Below are 23,770 nucleotides of genomic sequence, written 5' to 3'. Positions count from 1 at the left end.
TAATGCACAGGGAGACATAGCCCCAAGAAACGGACTCTCTTTGGCCACAGCAGTACAGAGCCAGTCGGCCAGTCTAGCTGACGGGGAAGAATATTTCAAAGAAAATCCTCCAGTGGCCCTCTGACCAAAAGAAAAGGAATTCTTTGTTTTAAAACCTTTATGATAACAGCGGAAAAGTACTTCCGTTCCCCTTATCGGAATGGCCAGTTCCAAGCTCACCGGGTTCAGACTCGGTGACCGAGGTATGTGCTCGCGTCATTTTTATTTTTAAATTGGCAAGCGGCCAGAAACCGAGCGCAAATCAAGGAAATTCACCATTGCCGCTGTTTCAAACGGGGGTGGAGATTTTATAATGAACTGTTACTTGTTTCAGTAAGGGTCTCGGCACAAATGGCCCAGGAAATTTTGGTGAGGCATAACAACTGGCGTAACTCACTCGCGCCATAGTTACCTGGCGCTCCTGAGCTAGAATAATGCCGATTGCCATAGATGCGCCATTACTGTGGCACAAGTTGTCAGGAAACTTCGGGCCACGGTGCGTTGGCAAATTAGTATCTCACGGTGTAATTTGAGGGCCAGTGTGAATAGCCATTAAGAGAGATTCCAGAACACCTCCTCTTGCAGCACAGCCCTCACTGTATAAATACACTGGAATCTGGTTACCGTCAGCAGTTTGGGCTGGTTCCAAATGATCACTGTCAGAAGGCGGCAGTGCCAGGGGTGTCTCTTTTGATAGAGCAGTGGTATTGAGTGGCTCAACAGCGCTCACCAATACTTGAACGTTCACGTTCACACAGCCGACTAGTTGTGCCTCTCAGCTATTCAACAATGCCTTTAGTATTATAAAGTTAATTTTTATTTTTTTCCATAGGCTTTATCTTGTTCCCATTCATTGTGGAGCAATGCTCGGCACTCACAGGCCGTTTAAACAGCTGAGGAGTGGACTGCGACTCTGACGCAGTTTACTGGCCAGCTGTGTTGTTGCTAAACACTGCTCACTGGCACTCTATGATAGACAACAGTGGGGAGTCCAGCATAAAAGTATTTAGTGCAAGTGACCTGTACTCACAAAAAATGTAGACAAATGAGTTAATACAAGCAGGATTTAAGCATTATAACTGCAGGAACATTGCAAGCAGGTTCCTCTGTATTGTAATAATAGTGAATACTCCTGCGGGGCAAGGCTGGTGGGCAGTTTATACATTTATTTGATGCCTACCATCTGTTCACTTTGTGTCTATAGACGGGCTGCCAATCCCCATCAATCTGTGCCCTGTCCACAGGACTGAGGCAATGACAATACCAAATGTAACTGTCAGCCAGCCTGACCGAGCCAATGTAAAGGGATGGATATTGTGGGAGGGGGACATCCATCAATGAAATCAGTGGACACTTGGCAGCTAGGCAGATGGACAATGGTGCTCGACAGGGAAGTGTGCAGTGAGAAGTAGAGGTGCTAAAAATAGAAAATACAAAGTTAGAAATACCTCACCAAAGTGTAGCAGGAAAGGGATCCAGGTGTATCCTTCAACAAACAGTGAACATTTCATCTCTTGGTGTGAGAAAAACTGCCACAACAAATATCAAAGGTGAGTGTCCACAGAGGAAAAGATGAGGAAGTGACAGTGACACTGGAAAGGATTATAGTGAGACCACGAGGTAGAACCTCAACGACACTCGGGCGAAATGAAAAAAGACTTGCGTTTATACAACGCCTTTCACCGCTTCAGGACGTCCCAAATAGCTTCACAGCTGATGAAGTACTTTTGAGGTGTAGTCATTGTTGTAATGTAGGAAACGGCATTGCCCGAATTTCATTTTCATTGAAATCAAAAAGGTAATAAAGTGAAACAGGCCACTCGACCCAACTGGTCTATGCTGGTGTTTATGCTCCACACGAGCCTCCTCCCACCTTATTTCATCCTATCAGCATATCCTTCTATTCCTTGGGTCGAGTGGCCTGTTTCTGTGCTGTAAATTCTGTGTAATTTTATGAAATCTGATAGGTTCCTGGGAAATTTGAACCAAGCAATTACCACCATCCACTTACTTCACCATCTCTGTCCACATCTCTCTCTGACATTTAACCCACCAGGAACAACACTGTGGCAAACCCACTATTCCTTTCTCCCTCATGTACTTATCTAGCTTCCTCTTAAAGGCATCTAACGCATTTGCCTCAACCATTCCATTTGGTAGCAAGGTCTACATTCTAACCAGGTTAAGTAGACGACAGAGAAGTGTTTTGATTGATTACTGGGAAATTTGAGGCAATTAGAAAAGCAGGACAGATTTTTGTGTGTGTTTGTGTGTGTGTGTGTGTGTGTGTGTGTGTGTAGCAGAATTGTAGTGTGCCCAGTGAGGTATATTTTGCCAGTCTCTGCCCCCATTGCCAAGCTTTTAATATAAGACATGTGGTCCTCCTGTGGCATTCGTCCGGGTGAGTCAGGTGATACTTTGTTTATATCATATTACTCTGCTTGTATTTATGTAGCACCTTTCACGATCTCAGGATGTCCCAAATCACTTTACAGCCAAAAGTACTTCTTGATGTCTAGTCAGTGTTGTAATGTGGGAAACGCAGCAGCCAATTTGTGCACAGCAAGGTCCCACAAACAGCAATGTGATAATGACCAGATAATCTGGGGTTTTCTTTAGGCGTTAGTTGAGGGATAAATGTTGGCCAGGACACCGGGGAGAACTCCCTTATGCTAAGGTGTACTATGTTTCAGTTGACTGATCCTTATCTAAGGTACATCAACTGAGGAGGTGCTGAGTGAGTGAAGGCTGCAGCATCTCCCAGCAAAGGGAAGGAATGTCAAGTGGGAGAGCTGCACCCACATGGTCCCTGGGCCTCCTGGAGGCAGGTTACAAGGAACATAGGAACAGGAGTAGGGCATTCACTCCCTCGAGCCTGTTCCGCCATTCAATTAGATCATGGCTGCTGCAGTCTAACTCCATCTACCCGCCTTGGTTCTGTAACCCTTAATACCCTTGCGTAAAAAAAAAATCAATCTCAGATTTGAAATTTTCATTTGACCTAACATCAACAGCTTTGTGTGGGAGTGAGTTCCAGATTTCCATTACCCTTTGTGTGAAGAAGTGCTTCCTGACATCGCCCCTGAACAGCCTGGCTCTAATTTTAAGGGAATATTGGTGGTGGCAAGGAAGCAAATGTCAAATGAGGCGGCTCAAGGGATCGAGAATAATTTCTACAAGGAGAAATTTAACGAATCAACCACAACAAAAAAAAATAAAGAGAACAGAATAACGTCAAATAAAAATCAAACTTACTTTATCTCCTCGATGCTGCGGCATTTGCGAAGCCCTGCTGACAGCGTCACCATCCCTCTGGTACTTATGTTGATGGATTCAAGGCTGAGAAGAAATGTAATTGTGGTCACAGCAGCTATATTCATAGGAGGTCTTGTCGACAGTCATTATCAGGGCTGATTTTGTGCTGAAGTATTTGTGCTTGAGAAAATAACGTCAGGCACACTACATTCTTAAAGTCAGCTAAAGCGAAGGGTTTTCCCCGAGTGGGGAAGGAAGCCAATTCTAAAAGTCATTATGAAAAAGCACTGACATCTCCAGCCCATCCTACTGCACCTTCTAGTGGTTGATTTCAGAATGACCTACAAGACTTTCAGCAGCTCGCCTGCTTGTCCTCTGGATTGAGGCATATGTGCCTCAGAGTGGGTAAGAATAGAATAAAAATCTAACTAAAGATAGTACTATCTGGGATATGGAGTAAAAGCACAGTGAAGAGCTCCAAAAACCACATCAAGTGTTATCCTAGGTCACCTTGTGTGAAAATAGTAACAGAAAGAGTAGACAAGAGTAATGCAGTAGATATAATACATTTGGTTTTCAAAAGGCCTTCAATAAGTTAGCATAGTAAATACATGACTAAGGTCAGACCAAGTCAGGGGACAGATAGCTGAATGGATATATATATATGGATATAACAATCATACCCTGCTATTCCCCTTTCCCCTTAATTTTCTTCCCTTCTCTCCTAAAGGTGCTGACTGTTTGCTAGGGTACAATTCCATTGGCACTAACTGCCCTGCAGTACCTCAACCAAGTGGCCATTGTCATGTGTAAGGCTGGACATAGAGTGTTAGCAGGCTATTAAACCATAGGGATCATCACAGCTGAGCCTGATCCTGGAATCCAACATGTAGGAGTCACCATGTAGCAATTAGGAGCTGTCTGATTTACCCCCATCCCCACCCACTCCTTAGTCCAGCAGCACCGAGACTTAAGATAGCATCTCTACCAATGTCATAGTCAACTAAGTGTAGACTGAGAATTAAAACCAGGACCTTTCAGGTATGATGGCTCAGTTTCACACCATGCGAACCTCCAAGAGAGCTACATATCCCTCATTTTATCTACATTTTATGAATCAAATTAATGTAAAATTGGACAGATTTACAAAAGTTCTCCGGTATCCATTGACTTACCTAAGTTTTCTCAGCCCCTGGACGATCTGAAGGATCTCAGCCAATGTTTCAGCTCCTTTATCGCCAATGTTGTTTTGACATAAACTGAAAGTACACGAGAGAGATCTGTAACTCCACACTCCAGGACAGAGTGACCTCAACCTCAGAAGCAGTGCCACTGCTGGCAGAGAATGTCTTCTAGAGATGCCTTTCTTCTCTTTCTCTGGAGGGAGCTGTGCTACTGGCAGCAAATTGGGCGGCTGCGTCGGGCAGCATTGGCTGTCATTTGGTTGCTCTTCGGGGACAGACAGAGAAACATCCTGATAGAACCTCAGATCACAATGGATAGAGATGTTAGAAAGACTTGGGGTATGATTTTATCGGGGGGAGGGTGGTGGTGGTGGGGGGCGTTACTGTTGGGAAACCCAGAAGTACGGGTTTCCTGGACATCCTTACGATTTTGACATAAGGACATCTTTTATTTTTTTATTGACAGTTTTCCACCCGACAGACTGGCCTGGTTGATAGGCTGGCCTTAGTTGGAAGGGAGAAGAGGAAGGTAGAGGATGTGAAAAGGTAAGTGTCAGATTGGGGAGGGGGCTTGGGGGTCATCGGGGCGGGGTCAGTCATCGGTGGGGGGAGTCAGTCATCGGGGGGAGGTCAGTCACCGGGGGTCATCCCATAAGATGGGGCCTCCGACAATGCAGCACTCCCTCAGCACTGCACGGGACTATCAGGTTAGATTATGGTCCTGGAGTGGGACTTAAACCCACAACCTTCGGACACAGAAAATTAAAATTACAAACAAATTCATTTGATACAGTTAAAAATAAAAGCATGTGGTAGGAGGGACAAGACCCACATGGGTTCCTGTATCCAGCAGTATCACAATTTAATTCACTGTGTAATATTCATCAGAAGATACACAGCACAAGAGTGAGAGAGAATATGTACAAGTCATCGAATGTCAAAACCTTTACTCAGGCTGAATATAGGAAGTTCAGAGGGGAAGTGAAAAGTGAAAAAGGAAATAAGAGGGGCGAAGATACAGTATGAGACTAGACTGGCGGCCAACATAAAAGGGAAACCAAAAGCCTTCTACAGGCGTGTAAACAATAAATGGGCAGTAAGAGGAGGGGTGGGGCCGATTAGGGACCAAAAAGGAGATCTACTCATGGAGGCAGGAGGCACGGCCGAGGTGCTAAATGAGTACTTTGCATCTGTCCTTACCAAGGAAGAAGGTGCTGCCAGAATCTCAGTAAAGGAAGATATAGTTGAGATACTGGATGAACTAAAAATTGATAAAGAGGAGGTACTAGAAAGGCTAGCTGTACTTAAAGTAGATAAGTCACCCGGTCCGGATGGGATGCATCCTAGGTTGCTGAGGGAAGTAAGGGTGGAAATTGTGGAGGTAATGGCCATAATCTTCCAATCATCCTTAGATAAGGGGGTGGTGCCAGAGGACTGGAGAATTGCAAAATGTTGCACCTTTGTTCAAAAAAGGGTGTAAGGATAAACACAGCAACTATAGGCCAGTCAGTTTAACCTCAGTGGTGGGGAAACTTTTAGAAATGATAAACCGGGCCAGAATTAACAGTCACTTGGACAAGTGTGGATTGATAAGGGAAAGTCAGCACGGATTTGTTAAAGGAAAATCGTGTTTAACTAACTTGGTAGAGTTTTTTGATGAGGTAACAGAGAGGGTTGATGTGGTGTATATGGACTTTCAAAAGGTTTGTGATAAAATGCCACATAATAGGCTTGTCATCAAGATTGAAGCTTATGGAATAAAAGGGGCAGTAGCAGCATGGATACAGAATTGGCTAAGGGACAGGAAACAGAGAGTAATGGTGAACGGCTGTTTTTTGGACTGGTGGGAGGTGTACAGTGGTGTTCCCCAGGGGTCGGTACTAGGACCACTGCTTTTCTTGACATATATTAATGACTTGGACTTGGGTATACAGAGCACAATTTCAAAATTTGCAGAAGACACAAAACTTGGAAGGGTAGTGAACAGTGAGGAGGATAGTGATAGACTTCAAGAGGATACAGACAGGCTGGTGGCATGGGCGGACACATGGCAGATGAAATTTAATGCAGAAAAGTGTGAAGTGATACATTTCGGTAGGAAGAATGAGGAGAGGCAATATAAACTAGAGGGCACAATTCTAAAAGGGATACAGGAACAAAGAGATCTGGGGGTGTATGTACACAAATCGTTGAAGGTGGCAGGGCAGGTTGAGAAAGTGGTTAAAAAAGCATACAGGATCCTGGGCTTTATAAATAGAGGCATAGAATACAAAAGTATGGAAGTCATAATGAACCTTTATAAAACACTGGTTCGGCCACAACTGGTGTATTGTGTCCAGTTCTGGGCTCCGCACTTTAGGAAAGATATGAAGGCCTTAGAAAGGGTGCAGAAGAGATTTACTAGAATGATTCCAGGGATGAGGGACTTTAGTTAGACTGGAGAAGCTGGGGTTGTTCTCCTTGGAACAGAGACGGTTGTGAGGAGATTTGAAAGGGGTATTCAAAATCATGAAGGATCCAGACAGAGTAGATAGAGAGAAACTGTTCCCATTGACAGAAGGGTCAAGAGCCAAAGGACATAGATTTAAGGTGTTTAAGGTGATTGGTAAAAGAAGCAAAGGTGACATGAGGAAAAACTTTTTTACACAGCGAGTGGTTAGGATCTGGAATGCACTGCCAGGATGGTGGGGGGGGGGGGGCGGTGGCAGTGCAGGCAGATTCAATCATGGCTTTCAAAAGGGAACTGGATAAGTACTTGAAAGGAAAAAAAATTGCAGGGCTACAGGGAAAGGGTGGTGGAGTGGGACTAGCTGGATTGCTCTTGCATAGAGCCCAGCACAGACTCGATGGGCCAAATGGCCTCTTCCCATGCTGTAACCTATGATTCAGAGTTTTGTTATAAAAGCGTACAAGAAATCCGTACGTTGCTCGAAACAATACTACGCTGACACCAGCGCCAGACTGAAAGTAATACAACTCACTACACCTGTGTGTAATTCACAACCATAAAATACTTTCAAACTCTCACTCAACCTACATGTTTCAAAATCAAACCCTTATAAAGAATTAGGATTAATCCTAATCATCCTTTTGCCATTTTTGTGGACTGTTTTGATATTTTTGTTAAAACACAGGAGGCACTATTAAGGCAACTGGTTTGATCAGTTCCTAAGCCTGATGTGAGGGGTTTAGACTTGAAGGGATTAGATGTCGAGCTGAAATGACCTCATGGTTGGAGCACTCCCGCCCAGATTAATGACTATGGGATGGATGTGTTTTTTGCATAAAAAGACGGCAATCACAAGCTGATAATTTGAATATTCCACTGGTGTTATTCAGGTATTTTATCAATGGACAAAGAGGAAGGCGTGGGAAGGAAAGAGAGGAATATTGGCTGGGAGGCATAGAGATTGCTTATACTTAAACTTTAGACAAGGTATCATAACGAGGGTTTCATTGGCAGGGCCACTGGTTTACAGTAACAGACTACATCAAATGTTATTTTAGTTATGTGAGGTTCCTGGATTCTTATTGGTGTTTGGGGATTAAATTTTGCAATTCCACCCTTTTCTTGGTGAAGAACAAAAGAAAACAGTGGCTTTATCTATAATATACAACGCTCAGAGTCTTCAAGCTCCTGGTACACGTTTGTAGGAGATATATTTTGTGTGTGTGTGTATATAAAAATCGCACACACATCTATATACACACACAACATATAACTATTAGAACTGTTCTCATATACGAAATAATCACTCCAGTAAATGGTGCAGCCTATATGCAAAAGATTGTGGGCTGTCATTGCATGATACGACTACCGGATGGTAGAAGGCGAATCAGATGGTCTTTGGTCTTTTGTCATTGAACAATTCCTATGTACCTATGGGTTTGAGATGCAGTCTACAAGCATGTCACATTCACACACACATACACACTATAATGGAAAGGTACTAATAAGTGGGAGACTTACTGGAGCTCCGATAGGTGTGGACATTGTTTAATGACGGGTAAGAGATGAAGAAGATGGGGAGCTTCGATTCCACACTGATAGAAACTGAAAGATAGGAAGTGAAAAAGTCACTGAGGAATGATAAGAACAAACAATTCATCCTACACTTTTACATAAATTCTCTACAGATCAGCTGTCGGTATAATAGGTTATAAAAATAATGGCAATCGAATATCCTCAAAATGTGGTTTTGGTTCGGATAATCAAAATATTTTACAGTAAAACAAATCCAATGGTTACCTGATTAATTGAAGAGAAGGGAGCTGCACTATAGTGTTGATTCTGGTGCTGTAAAAATAAGAAATCAGAAAGATCTCAGATCAGCTTTGGTTACTGTGTATCACTGGAGTAAAGAGCAAATGTTCATCACTGTGTAATGCTGGTGGACCGTGTCTCTCCACAGTACGGTTCAATCAAACAGATTTGCACGTCTGTACTGCCTTTCCCATGTGTTTAGTTCGACCACTCTGGAGCAGCGCCAGAAGGTTTTATAAAAGCACAGAGACATGCCCTGGAAAGACTCCCACACTCAGCTCATCGGGTAGAAAATGCAGTCATGGATTGGAATGGGGACAGGGCAGCAACAGCCCCTTCCAGGAACTATTGTGAATGGAGTTAGTACACAGGGAGATGAAGGCGAGTCCGCAGTGTTTTTGTGGAGCCAGGAGGAGAGAGTGTAAAAACATTTCTGTGGCTGATTCCCGAGCGGCCAACATAGGAACAGGAGTAGGCCAGTCAGCCTCTCAAGCCTGATCCGCCATTCAATTAGATCATGGATGATCTGTATCTTAATCCATTTACCCGCCTTGGTTCCGTAACCCTTAATACCCTTGCCTAACTCCTTTAATCATCTTAAACACCAAAATTAGATCACCCCTCAATCTTCTATATTCAGGGGAGTACGAGCCTAGTCTGTGCAAGCGGTCCTCGTAATTTAACCCTTTTATCCCCGGTATCATTCTGGTGAATCTGCGCTGCACCCCCTCCAAGGCCAATATATTCTTCCTGAGGTGCGGTGCCCAGAACTGAACGCAGTACACAGTGGTCCCTTTAAGGACCACTCATTAGACCGCTCAACGCCAGTATGCACAGGGGTAGGCCCCGATCAAAATGGCAGTGGCTGGAACGTCAGCATTAACGAGATGGTATGTCTACTGACCCCATTTTGAGGCCCTGACTGCCCTGTTAACACTGATTTCAGGACCAGTTAAAATCGACCACACTGGGAGATTTTAAATCAGTAGAAGGAGCTGGGCAGGTGACCTGCTATTTATTGCAATGCTGGAACAGTGCAGCATAGAGCTTTATAATTTATAAGTTTATCCCCGCACATGTTTCTAGGTTTCATTTATATACAAACCACGTCCTAATTTTGTTTGTGATTGGTGCTGGAATTGCCATCAGGTTTTTGCCCAGTCTGGTTATAAACACTTTAGCTGTTATGGTTCTTTCTGTACTAGAAGCTGAGGACATATTACACATTATTATAATTAAATCTGATCCCCCCCACCACCCTCCGGGTCACATGACTACTCCACTAATGACTGAGGTTCAAAGGAATACTGAAGAAAACCAAGTGAAAACCTATTGTAAATGAATGGTCAAAATCAGACATCGTCATCAAAATATTTTTAAAAATTGAAATAAATAATTCTCACCTCTAAAATATGCATCATACAAGTTGAAATCCCTTCAGGAGCAGGCTGTGTAAGATCTGTCTTTCCCATATTCATTTCTATTGCTTATTATATAAAGTGAAAGGCGAGGAATGTGGAACCAATGTTTGAAACAGTTTTTCCACCCGCCCTATCCTCTGCTCACAGCTGGAAATTATAAACCTTATAACTTACAATTTCTCTCCCAAAAATGGAATAATTTTCACTGACCCTCACTGTGCTGTTACCCCGCTGATGTCCTTCATTATTGAATAGTTAATGGACAGCAGTGCTTGGGGTTGGGGGTAACTACCTTGAGTAGTATTCTGCAAAATAACAATGGACTTACTATCTTCCTGCTTACAGGGTAGGCTCCCTACCTATTTGGATTTGGAGTGATGTTTATTCCCCTTGCTTCAGATATTACGGGCCTGATCTAGCTGGTGGGTGCCCTGTTAGTTAGACTTTTCTTTGCACCCTTCAGCTCAAAAGGTTTGGCACCATAACTTGCTGGAAGTGGGAGCTGTTAACGGCTCGGCCAGGGCAATGGGTCACCTGGGACCTCAGTGAACTGTGGGACCAACAGTCTCTCTCCTTAACCAAGGAGATTTAAGATGTGGAGATGCCGGTGATGGACTTGGGTTGACAATTGTAAACAATTTTACAACACCAAGTTATAGTCCAGCAATTTTATTTGAAATTCACAAGCTTTCGGAGGCTTCCTCCTTCCTCAGGTGAATGCTGTGTGCATCCCCTGAACTTGCTGGCTGATTTGCACATTAATAACGGCGTCCGCTGTTAAGGCACCGTTATTTTTCCAGCTGGATCCGGCCCATTGTGTAGCATGGTGCCCCTTCATCGACCACCCCCCCACTGTGAACATTCAGTTTTACACAACCATCCTGCTCTCCTTTAATCATGCAAACAGTGGCATCCCTAGTGAAAGGTAAACATGTTCAAAAAGAATCAGTTTAAGATTTAGCTAGAGATACCAAACAGATTAAATCCCCACGACAACCAGAGAAACTGTCATTCCAACACTGTTTTTTCTTGGTTTGGATTAAATACATTCCAATTCCCAGCAATTGCATCCCTCACTTAGAAAAACACCACCGACGCACTGTGGTTGCAGTGTGTACCATCCACAGGATGCACTGCAGCAACTCACCAAGGCTTCTTCGACAGCACCTCCCAAACCCGCGACCTCTACCACCTGGAAGGATGAGGGCAGCAGGCGCATGGGAACAACACCACCTGTACGTTCCCCTCCAAGTCACACACCATCCCGACTTGGAAATATATCGCCGTTCCTTCATCGTCGCTGGGTCAAAATCCTGGAACTCCCTACCTAACAGCACTATGGGAGAACCTTCACCACACGGACTGCAGCGGTTCAAGAAGATGGCTCACCACCACCTTCTCCAGGGCAATTAGAGATGGGCAATAAAGGCTGGCCTTGCCAGCCAAGCCCACATCCCATGAATGAATACAAAAATAAATAAAAGTACACATGACAGGGTAGGACTCTCACTTCGGGATCAGCTCTATAATGTCATCGATCTGCTTACCTGTCATAATCAGACTGAAGGATCTCAGCAGATCGCCAACTATTGTCCACCAGCCTTATTAAAACAGTGTTGTTCTTTATCCTGCAAAAATAAGTTTTCATTGTTCATTCTCATCAGCATCAACAAAAAGCAGATTGTCAACAGGGCAGCAAGCTTTGGATTTTTTTTAATCCAGTGCCCCACGCAAACTGGGGCCGAAATGAAAATGGTGAGAACGGGAGGCCGACCATAGGTGATTTTCTTTTTGAAGGTAATAGTTTCTCATTAGTAAATAAATAGCAGTAAATTCTCGAGAAAGCCTCTTGCTGCGACTTGCTCTTCAGTATTCTTTACAGCCTCTTTCTGCAGCAGGGCTGCTATCTCCAGTGAAGCAGAGAACCACCTCAAGGGGGCGACATCACTTGAGGCAAATGGAACAGATGCCACCAGAAGACGCCAGTTGGCAACTTTCTGGCTGTAGCCAGGCTGAGTGCCCAGAACCAGAATTATACCGGGGCTTAGAGGGTTAAATTATGAGGGCAGGTTGCATAAATTTGGCTTGTATTTCCTTGAATATAAGAGATTGGGGTGAGGGGAGGGGTGATATCTGATCGAGGTGTTTAAAATGTTAAAAGGATTAGATAGGGTAGACACGGAGAAATTCTTTCGCCTGATGGGGGAATCAAGAATAATGGGGCATAATATTAAAATTAGAGTCAGGCCATTTAGGAGGGAAATCAGGAAGCATTTTTTCCACACAAAATGTGGTAGAAATCTGGAATTCTCTCCCCCAAAAGGATGTGGATGCTGGGTCAATTGGAGCTTTCAAGACTGAGATCAATAGATTTTTGTTAGGTAAGAGTATCAAAGGATATGGAGCTAAGACGGGTAAATGGAGTTGAGGGACAGATCCACCATGATCTAACTGAATAGTGGAGCAGGCCGAGGGGATGAATGGCCTCCTCCTGTCTCTATGATTCTGGCCGAGTGGGCCTGCAGTGCAGTTTCCTGATTGGCCAGCTGTCCAGAACCTCTCCAGCCACTGGACAAGGCCTGCAGGCAACAAAAAATAATTGAATGTAGAGATTGACAAATTTCTAACGACTGTGCCTGCACAAAATTTTGCACATGGACAGCTGCTTGTGGTAAATCTGCCATGCAAGGCACACGAGGTGGATTACACATCAAGGCAGCCTCAGCGTGTTACAGAACCACTTTAATAGAGGCAGTTCCACACTGTACAGGTGGTATCAGCCTAAAGGGGTTTCACATGGTTTCACTTTCCTTTGTCTTTCACCTCAAGCACCCACAGATCACCATAGTAACCTCAGGTGCCACAGACACATGTGCGACCAAACTATTTCCTAAATACTGCAATTCCCCTATATATATATATATGTACGCGTATTATTATCTGACTGAGCAGTTTGAGGAGAACGTCCCTGGAATAGGCCAGACTGCTCCAGTAATGACCACCAGCTCACATTCTCTTTCACATTTGCAGTGTGAAAGTTTTCAATTGAAAATAAATGAATATAAATTTGGGAGACCAAATGCAATGGTGATGTCATTGTACTACCAGGCTCTCAGCTATTTACCAGATTTCTTTTAATGGAAGTGCAACATGGTTTGCAAACTTGCCTTTACCTGAACCGTTTAATCTCTGGGAATAAAACACTCTATCGCGTTTTTGTATTACTGATACAGGAATGCTTTTTCACCCCAATGTTTTGAAATTCTGCGCGTTGTACAGCTTTTCACTGGTTTTCTATTCAGAATAAAATACACCCCATATTTTCATTTAATGGGACCTTGAGAAATATTGGGGGTAATTTTGACTTTGGCCGATCGTGTAAATCGGGCAAGATGGGATCAGCCGCATATTATATATCTCTCCTGATTTTCATTTCCATTGATGTCAATCGGGAGAGATGTATAACGGGCAGCTGATCCGATATCGCCCGTTTACACTATCGCCCAAAGTCAAAATTACCCCCATTGAGTTCTTGCTGCAAGTCAAATTTCCAAACCTACATTCCCAGCAAGTATCGGAGAATCTACCTTTACACATACCCCCTAAAAAGTTGGCTGTAGTTGATTGGGGAACTACATTAAAAAGTATGACGGTAGACAGGAAATGGCTGGCATTTAAAGAATTAATACATAATTTGCAACAAATATATATTCCTTTAAGGCACAAAAACCCAACAGGAAAAGTGGTCCAACCGTAGCTAACAAGAGAAATTAAAGATAGTATTAAATCAAAGAAAGAGGCATATAAAGTTGCCAGAAAAAGCAGTAAGCCTGAGGATTGGGAGCATTTTAGAATTCAGCAAAGGAGGACCAAGAAATTGATAAAGAAAGGGAAAATAGAATATGAGAGTAAACTAGCGAGAAACGTAAAAATGGACCGTAAAAGTTTCTATAGGTATGTAAAAGGGAAAAGACTGGCAAAGGCAAATGTGGGTCCCTTACAGACAGAGACGGGAGAATTTATAATGGGGAATAAGGAAATGGCAGAGAAGTTAAACAAATACTTTGTGTCTGTCTTCACGGAAGAAGACACAAAACACCTCCCAGAAATATTGGCGAACCAAGGGTCTGGCAAGAATGAGGAATTGAAAGTTTAGTAAAAAAAAATACCAGAGAAATTAATGGGAGTGAAAGTCAATAAATCCTATGGACCTGATGATCGACATCCCTGGGTTTTGAAAGAGGTGGCTATAGAGATAGTGGATACATTGGTTGTCATCTTCCAAAATTCTATAGATTCTGGAACAGTTCCTGCAGATTGGAGGGTGGCAAATGTAACCCTACCATTTAAGAAAGGAGGGAGAGAGAAAACAGGGAACTACAGACCTGTTAGCCTAACATCAGTAGTAGGGAAAATGCTAGAATCTATTATAAAGGATGTGATAACAGGCCACTTAGAAAATAATAATAGGATTTGGCAGAGTCAACATGGATTTATTAAAGCGAAATCATGTTTGACAAACCTATTGGAGTTCCTTGAGGATTTAACTAGTAGAATAGATAAGAGGGAACCAGTGGATGTGGTGTATTTGGATTTTCAGAAGGCTTTTGATAAGGTCCCACACAGGAGACTGGTGAACAAAGTTAGAGCACATGGGATTGGGGGCAATATACTGGCATGGATTGAGAATTGGTTAACAGACAGAAAACAGAGAGTAGGAATAAACGGGTCTTTTTCAGGTTGGCAGACTGTGACTAGTGGGGTACCGCAGGGATCGGTGCTTGGGCCCCAGCTATTCACAATCTATATCAATGATTTGGATGAGGGGACCAAATGTGATATTTCCAAGTTTGCTGATGACACAAAACTAGGTGGGAATGTGAATTGTGAGGAGGATGCAAAGAGGGTGGTTGGAGTCTGGAACTCACTGTCTGAAAGGGTTGTGGAGGCAGGAACCCTCACAGCATTCAAGAAGCATTTGGATGAGCACTTGAAATGCCATAGCATACAAGGCTACGGACCAAATGCTGGAATATGGGATTAGAGTAGACAGGGCTGATGGCCGGCGCGGACACGATGGGCCGAAGGGCCTCTATCCGTGCTGTATGACTCTATGACTAGGCTTCAAGGGGATATAGACAGGCTAAGTGAATGGGCAAGAACATGGCAGATGGAATATAATGTGGAAAAATGTGAAGCTATCCACTTTGGTAGGAAAAACAGAAATGCAGAGTATGTTTTAAATGGTGAGAGATTGGGAAATGTTGATGATCAAAGGGACCTGGGTGTCCTTGTACATGAATCACTGAAAGTTAACGTGCAGGTGCAGCAAGCAATTAGGAAGGCAAATGGTATATTGACCTTTATTACAAGAGGGTTTGAGTACAGGAGTAAAGATGTCTTACTGCAATTATGATGTGGAGATGCCGGTGATGGACTGGGGTTGACAATTGTAAACAATTTTACAACACCAAGTTATAGTCCAGCAATTTTATTTTAAATTCACAAGCTTTCGGAGGCTACCTCCTTCCTCAGGTGAACGATGTGGAAATGAAATCCTCGAAATGAGATTAAATCCTCGAGGATTTCATTTCCACATCGTTCACCTGAGGAAGGAGGTAGCCTCCGAAAGCTTGTGAATTTAAAATAAAATTGCTGGACTATAACTTGGTGTTGTAAAATTGTTTACAATTACTGCAATTATACAGGGCCTTAGTGAGACCGCACCTGGAGTATTGTGTACAATTTCGGTCTCCTTACCTAAGAAAGGATATACTTGCCATAGAGGGAGTGCAATGAAGGTTCACCAGATTGATTCCTGGGATGGCGGGATTGTCATATGAGGAGAGATTTAGTAGACTAGGCCTGTATTCTCTAGAGTTTAGAAGAATGAGAGGTGATCTCATTGAAACATACAAAATTCATACAGGGTTTGACAGGTAGATGCAGGGAGGATGTTTCTCCTGGCTGGGGAGTCCAGAACCAGGGGTCACAGTCTCAGAATAAGGGGTAGGCCATTTAGGACTGAGATGAGGAGAAATTTCTTCATTCAGAGGGTGGTGAATCTTTGGAATTCTCTACCCCAGAGGGCTGTGGAGGCTCAGTCATTGAGTACATTCAAAACAGAGATCGATAGATTTCTAGATATTAAAGGCATCAAGGGATATGGCGATGGTGCAGGAAAATGGCATTGAGGTAGAAGATCAGCCATGATCTTGTTGAATGGCGGAGCAGGCTCGAGGGACCGGATGGCCTACTCCTGCTCCTATTTCTTATGTTCTTAAGCCGCCCATCCACAACTCACAGGCCACGCACACTGGCAGCTATTCAACCATGACAGGCACATCACCCAGACACACGTCTTGCTTTCTTGCAGAAGAAGGAGGCAGCAAGTGGCAGTGGCATTTAGCCCCTCGAGCCTGTCCACCATTCAATGAGATCATGCTGGACCTGTGACCTAAATCCATATACCCGCCTTAGCCCCATATCCCTTAATACCTTTGGTTCACAGAAATCTATCAATCTCAGATTTAAAATTCACAATTGAGCTAGCATCAACTGCCATTTGCAGAAGAGTGTTCCAAACTTCTCCCACCCTTTGCGTGTAGCAGTGTTTCCTAACTTCACTCCTGCACATCCTGGCTCTAACTGTTAGGCTATGTCCCCTAGTCCGAGCATTCAAGTATAGAAGACCCCCAAAAACAGTTACAAATGTCTCGGCAGCCAGAAGCAATAGTCCAGCCACTAAGCTGTAAATCCTGCATGGTCCCTTTAAATAGTGCTGGGTGGGAGTGGGGGGGGGGGGGTCTTCCAGGCACTCTAAGACACGTTCAGATGATCGGGGTTAAGAGTGTGCGTTGAGTTGTGCGTTAAGTGCCAAAATGGTGTCTATCACTTTAAATCAGCGTTGCACGCTGTTTGCGTCCATTTTCTCCTTACTTTATATGCTTCCGGCGTTCGGTACTTGCGCATGCCCTAAGTCATATACCAAGATGGCAACAGCGCACGTCAGCTGGAAATGTTTGTGTGCAGCCAAGACGCCACCTTGGATGTTTGACAGGCCGCGTAGTGCTGAAACAACAGGCGCTACACGGCCCAATTTAGCGCCCAATGACTTCAATGGAGCCAAAAATCCGACAGAGTGTAAATCGGGCGCCGGACTCAAACACCCTCCATTCTCACTCGGGCGGGTTAGGTTAAAATCGGGGCTTAGGTGTGAAAAGTGTTCCATTTCCCAGCAATCCTCACCTCAACCTCGATGAGCGAATAAAAAATTAAAAAGAGTAAATTTTAAAACCAAACAGCCAAATGTACAGTTCATTAATGACAATAGAGCATTTCAATCAGACAGGTGATAGAATAATCCATTTCATTCAGCCAGTTCTTACTGACCTAATGTTTGCAATGTTCAGGTGGGTACGGACACACTTCACTACAAGATTAACAGCATCTGCACCTTGTATCCACTGCTCTTCAAACCTGAAACAGAAACCAAAATCAGCACTGCCAGCATCTACATTTCAATTTAAACACTACAGATTCTTACATGAACAAAGTCAATTTGAGAACTTGAACTGAGATTCCTTCAGTCCTTGCCTGTTCAAATGTTCAGTGTATTAGTATTAGGAAAAAGAACAAAGATTCCCTGGATAATTCACAAGCAGGAGCCTGGGAAGTCTAGTCACAATGAAGTCAAAAGACAGAAATGTTCCAGGTGTGTGAAGCAGAAAATAGCAAGGTTACAAAGTACACCCAGCACAGGTCTAAGGTTGTGGGTGAAATGATTGAAATGGACCTATTTAAAATAGCTGAAATTCTTCTTTAGTAATGAAGATTGCTGAGTAATAATACTTACACCACTAGTTCAAAAACGGAAGTTTTAGTCGGAAAGCAGTACCTGTATGCCTATGTAATGGATTGGATAGTAATACGTTTTAAACACTTTTAGAGGTGCAATATTACAAGATATTAAAGGGCCAGTGCTATTTTGACTGGAATTGAGGACACACCTGTTTGCATTTTCACTTCATTTCCTGACATCCATTTCTCTCTGGTTTCGTGATTCCAATTCTATCAATACTTGGAGTATTTATTCACATTTTTATTGCGTGTTTAATGCATGTTTATTTTTGCGGTACTTTGCTATCTGCACATGAGAGATTTGAAAGTGATGCGGTAGGCATTGCTGTGTTGATTTGCAAATTTAACACATGGATGAGTGATGACGAGGAGGGAGACAGAGGAGGAAAGAGCTATCCATGTGTGGTGTGGTACTGAGCCATATAGGATTGATCCTCGATTGTGTTAAAATTCTCATCGGTGTGGTCAAATCCCTCCATGGCCTTGGGCTCGATTTTAAACTGGAACTGCTGGTGGGGGGGGGGGGGGGGGAAGAAAATTGTGATTTCCAGGAGCGGGCAGAAATCCCGGCTCCAACACGTCTAAGAACGTTCACGACCCAGAGTCATTTGGGTGCGCACGCTGGCAATTAAAGCCGGCGGGACGATATTTAAACAAGCAATTCAAATACTTGAAATGTACATGTATCTAATTAAGAGTGAAGGCAAGCGATTTCAGCGTGTTTCCCGTGCTGTGTGAAACACGTCATGGGGAACGAGTCGTGTTTCAGCCGGCAGCCATTTGGACATTTAAATGCCTGTTTGACAGATAGGGATAAAAGGTGAGTTACTGCAGCAGGGCACTTAGTTCTCTCAGACAAACTTTTGGCTGGAAGATCTTTGTGTTTAGACGGAGAACTCTTGGTTTCCACTGAGAATTGTTCTGTTTACACATATTTACCAACTTTTCGGACCCCCTCAAACTGACACCATCAGGATGGGGGGAGCATGATGGCTGCATTCACCAGTACACCCGAGGATGAGCAACATCACCATCCTCACCAGGCACGGCGTGAACTTCCGCCACTTGGAGCTCCACAACACAGTGCTGCGCCACAGGCACCTGCACAAGAGCACAGAGGGGAACAACAGAGAGAGCGATGTCACAGGAGACACTACCCTCACCACAGGGGTCTACAGACTGAGGCTCAGCTTCCTGGACCTCTCTGAGGAACAGTGCAGGCGGAGACTGAAAGCGAGTCCCCAGGTGGTCGCAGACATCTACAACCTCCTTCATGCCGAGCTGCTCCTGGCTGGGCCGAGCAGCATCTCCTTACCCGTCGCAGTTAGAGTCACCACTGCCCTCAACTTCTTCACCTCCGGATCATTCCAGGGTGCCACCAGTGATGTCGCCGGGGTCTCTCAGTCGTCTGCCCACAAGTGCATAAGGCAGGTCACAGAGGGCTTGTTTCGCAGGGCCTCGCAGTACGTCAACTTCCCATGGACGACCTCAGCCAGACGAAGAGGGCAGTGGGATTCCACTCTGTGGTTGGCTTCCCACGTGTACAGGGTCCAATCGATTGCACCCATATAGCAATCCGAGCACTTCTACACGAGCCAGGACTGTTCATCAACAGAAAAGGGTATCACTCCATCAACGCTCAGCTCGTTTGTGACCACCACGAAGGATTTTGTCATGTGTGCGCCAGATTCCCTGGCAGCTGCCATGATTCCTTCATTCTGAGGGAATCCAACATCCCGGGCCTCTTCCAAGCACCGAGCGCCCTTAAGGGCTGGCTCCTCGGGGCCAAGGGATACCCCCTGCACACGTGGCTCATGACACCTCTGAGGAACCCCATCAGCGAGCAACAGCGTCGATACAATGACAGTCACATCACCACCAGGTCTACAACTGAGCATGCTATAGGGCTGCTCAAGATGCGATTTCGGTGCCTCGATCATTCTGGGGGAGCGCTTCAATACGCACCAGCGGGAGTGAGTCGCGTTATAGTAGTGTGTGGTGTCCTACACAATATGGAGCAACAGAGAGGGGTACTGGTTGAGGAGGCCCCCAGCCCTCATCCACCATCCACATTGAGGAAGAGGAGGACAAATCCATGGGCAGAGCAGTGGCTCACCAGGCTGCTCATGAGGCCAGGGAGTCACTGATATGTGAATGGTTCTCTTAAGATCAGAAAGTGAGAAGAGTCCAGTCCTCACACCACCTGGAAAGACCAGCACCAACCCCCACAGCACAAAACAGTCCTGCAACAATACATACACCCACTGTAAAGTGACCCACTGGGTGGCATCAAGCGTCGCCATTCATGGTGAAGCTCATGAAAGGGCCCAATCACAAAAGCCAGTCAAGAATGGGCAAGATGTGACAGTAGTGGTGATAATATTTAATCGGACTTTAACAGAAACCAAATATAAATGAAAAAAATGACAGTCTGTCAGACACCCTGGTGCATACCTTTCGTGCTCACAAATCCTTAGCCTTTCTCTTCCTACCGCTTCTACGTGGTGCATCCCCTGTGGCTGCAGCAGAGGTGGTGGCAGGTTGCTCATGTTCATGGCCGGATTGCTTAGATGCTTTCGGCCTATGCCCTCTGGGTTTTGGAGCCCGTGAGGGCCCCTCCAAAGACTGCTCCACCTGCACCTGTGCAGGGGCTGACTCGGCCACCTGGAGAGGAGGCAGCATTGTGGGTACTGGTTGAGAGGGGGGCAATGGGTGAGACATGGGAGCACTTTGAGTGGCGTCCCCACTTCCATGTCCCCTTTCGCCATCATCCCTCTCCTGGACTAGGCTCACATCACTCCTACCACCCTGCTGGAGAACAGTTTGGAGGACATGTGTGATGCCTTGGAAGCCCAATTGTAAAGTTTTTCTGTCTGCCTGTTTAAGGCGGCAGAATGTTGTTCACCGTGAGTCCAAAGGGCCCTTGTCAGGGCCTGAATGGACTCATTTGTGAGCCGTGCTTGAAGTTCAACAGAGGCTAGGCTTCTCTCCATCGCAGACATTCCTGTACTTACCTGCGACACTATCTCAGACATTTCCGCAATTATCTGCGATACTATCTCAGACATTTCAGCAGTTACGGGCGACATTATCTCAGACAGTTGCTCACTTCCCTGTGACACTATCTCAGAGATTCCCTATACCTGTGCCACCATTCCACTAATGCAGGAGTTGGACTCCTCCATCTTCTGCGCTATTGTGGAGAATGTGCATGGCACCTGTTCCAGTACCACGCAAATGTGCTGCTGTCCCTCGATCATTCTCCTTTTAAAGGATGGCCCCCATGGCGTCCAGCCGAGCAGAGCCTGGAGAGGAGTGTGCCCACCAACGCGGACTCTCCACAGCTGCCCCTGCCACCAGTGCCTACTAATGCTCACGTGTGTGGTGACTCACCAGGTGTCAATCCAACTAACTGAGTACTAGGACCCACCGAGGTGTGAATATCTGCACTAGTGGATGGCTCGCTTAGATGTGACGGTGCACCCTCAGAGGCTGGGAGCTCCTCTGAGGAATCGTCCTCTGCCGTCACTGCGGTCGTTGAAGGGCCTGTAAGAGAACAGACGGCAATATTAAGCATCATCACAGATGTGTCATGTTGCGATGTGCACTGTGTTCAACATGCCAATCATTGTTAACATCAATTCATGTTGTGTGTGATGAATGTTAAAGTTGTGCCACCAGACGTTTGTGGGATGCCAGCCTCGCCGTCCCCGACGGACAGGCACTCGAGGGGGTGGCTGATCTGCAGGGCTTCCTCCTCCGCATCTGTGAGGACCACTATTTGTTGTGGCCCCCCTCCAGTTCTCGCCCTCTCACTTGTATTTTGGCGCGGTTCTCCGAGAAGGGGAGAAAGTACAGACGTGTGAGTGAGTGATGGTGAAGTGGCTAACCAATGAATGCATTGCTTTGGATGAGGCTGACCATGAAAGAGATATATCAAAGGATGAGTATGAGACAGATCCATCACATTGGTTCAGGATTGGGGTGAGTGGCAATGGTGGGGTCACAAATGGGGAGGTGAGGAAGTGCTCAGGTAGTGAAGGTAAGTTGAGGATGAGCTTTAAGTGGGTGTGAGGAGTGACGTGATGTAGTAGTGTTGGCAGTGCAGAATGAGTTGGGGGGTGGAGGGGGTTGATGTGCACCACAGAATGCAGGAGAATCAGTAAGTGTACTCACTTTTGCTGACCTAGTTAGGTCATTGAAACGCTTCCTGCACTGGATCCAGGTGCAAGATATGTTGCTCCTGTTGGTGACCTCCTCTGCCATCTCGAGCCAGGTGGCAGAGTCAGGGCGCTTCCTCCTGTCGGCCAGGTAAAATAGTTCCCTCCTCCTCCTCACCCTGGCCAGTAGCAGCTGACGTGAGGCATCACTGAATCATGGAGCAGCCTGGCCCCTGTGCTGCTCCATTGGGCCTTCTCGTTCTTTGCTTCAGCAAAATCCATTGGAGCAAAGGCCCTTTAAATCCAGACACTCCAGCTGACAGCCTGTCATGCGGGAGCACAGTCCACCCACTGTGCTGCTTTCGGACGACAAACCCGGAAACAAGGTTAAGGGGCACCAATTAAGTTGCGAACACGAGGGGAACGGTAAGCTTTTATTATTCGGGTTTGCCGTGCGCCCATTGACCCCCCCCCATGCCACCACTGCCATCCCGCCACCCTTATAAAATCGTGTCCCTTATCTCTAATCTCCTTCAGTTCTACAACCCTCTGAGAAATCTGCGTTCCTCTAAATCTGGCCTCTTGTGAATCCCCCACTTCCTTCATCTCACCATTGATGACCTTGCTTTCAGTCGTCTAGGCCCTGAGCTCTGGAGTTTCCTCCCTGAACCTCTCTGCCATTCGACCTCTCTCTCCTCCTTTAAGACGCTCATTAAAACCTACCCCTTTGATCAAGCTTTTGGTCACCTATCCTAATGTCTCCTCCTTTGGCTTGGTGTCAAATTTTGCCTGATTTACGCTCCTGTGAAGCACCTTGGGATGTTTTACAATGTCAAAGGCACTATATAAATGCAAGTTGTTGTTGTTGAGTAAGTAGATGTCAACCAGAGCAGCAGTTGGGTTGATCTAGTTGGCCTCACTATCCTGAGCTTAGGAGGGCAAAAATCAGACAGCTTCCCACTTCTGACTGCTTTCCAATGGCCCTGTTCTATAAAATACACAGCTGGTTGTCAGCTAAGGACAGGATCAGACTCAGTGGCAATACTCCCCCCATGACTGAATAGTCAGAGACGCTCACAAGGTACCCTGAATTGATTCTTGGGATGTGGACGTCGCTTGCAAGGCTGGCATTTATTGCCCATCCCTGAGAAGGTGTTGGTGGGCCTTCATGAACCGCTATTCTTTGTAGTAGTTTGATGCAACTGAGTGGCTTGGTACGCCATTTCAGAGGGTAGCTATGAGTCAACCATGTTGGTGTGGGACTGAAGTCATATATAGGTCAGACTGCGTAAGGATGACGGGTTTCCTTCACTAAAAGACATTAGTGAACCATTTGGGTTTTTATGACAATCCAACAGTTTCATGGTTACTTCAAGTTAATTGAAATTTTCAAACTGGCCTGGCGGGATTTGATCGTATGTTCTACTGGATTATTAGTCCAGGCCTTGTGGATTACTAGTCCAGTAACATGACCACTACACTACAGTAAACCTTGAAATGTAGAGCAGCCACACAGCTGAGGTACTGGTGAACTACTGGTACTTATGGACCTGTGGACTGTAACAACAGTCAATGCCATTAGGAAAG

At 45.2% G+C, this 23,770-nt stretch overlaps 1 protein-coding gene across 5 annotated transcripts in view; it reads right to left on the bottom strand.

Moving 5' to 3' along the window:
• The window catches only part of nlrc5 (NLR family, CARD domain containing 5), a 229,803-nt gene that overhangs the window by 42,017 nt on the left and 164,016 nt on the right, over positions 1 to 23,770 (bottom strand). For all 5 annotated transcript variants that reach the window (XM_067997778.1, XM_067997776.1, XM_067997779.1 and 2 more), the window contains exons 35-40: positions 17,556 to 17,642; positions 11,711 to 11,791; positions 8,728 to 8,775; positions 8,449 to 8,532; positions 4,470 to 4,553; positions 3,295 to 3,378 (exon numbers count right to left, since the gene is read on the bottom strand). In XM_067997778.1, coding sequence (XP_067853879.1) covers positions 3,295 to 3,378; positions 4,470 to 4,553; positions 8,449 to 8,532; positions 8,728 to 8,775; positions 11,711 to 11,791; positions 17,556 to 17,642 — 468 coding nt within the window. The remainder of the gene's footprint in view (positions 1 to 3,294; positions 3,379 to 4,469; positions 4,554 to 8,448; positions 8,533 to 8,727; positions 8,776 to 11,710; positions 11,792 to 17,555; positions 17,643 to 23,770) is intronic.

The sequence above is a fragment of the Heptranchias perlo genome, chromosome 16 (genome assembly GCF_035084215.1).
Source record: "Heptranchias perlo isolate sHepPer1 chromosome 16, sHepPer1.hap1, whole genome shotgun sequence".
NCBI classification, from domain to species: Eukaryota; Metazoa; Chordata; class Chondrichthyes; order Hexanchiformes; family Hexanchidae; genus Heptranchias; species Heptranchias perlo.
This window is presented reverse-complemented; position numbering and strand designations above follow the sequence as displayed.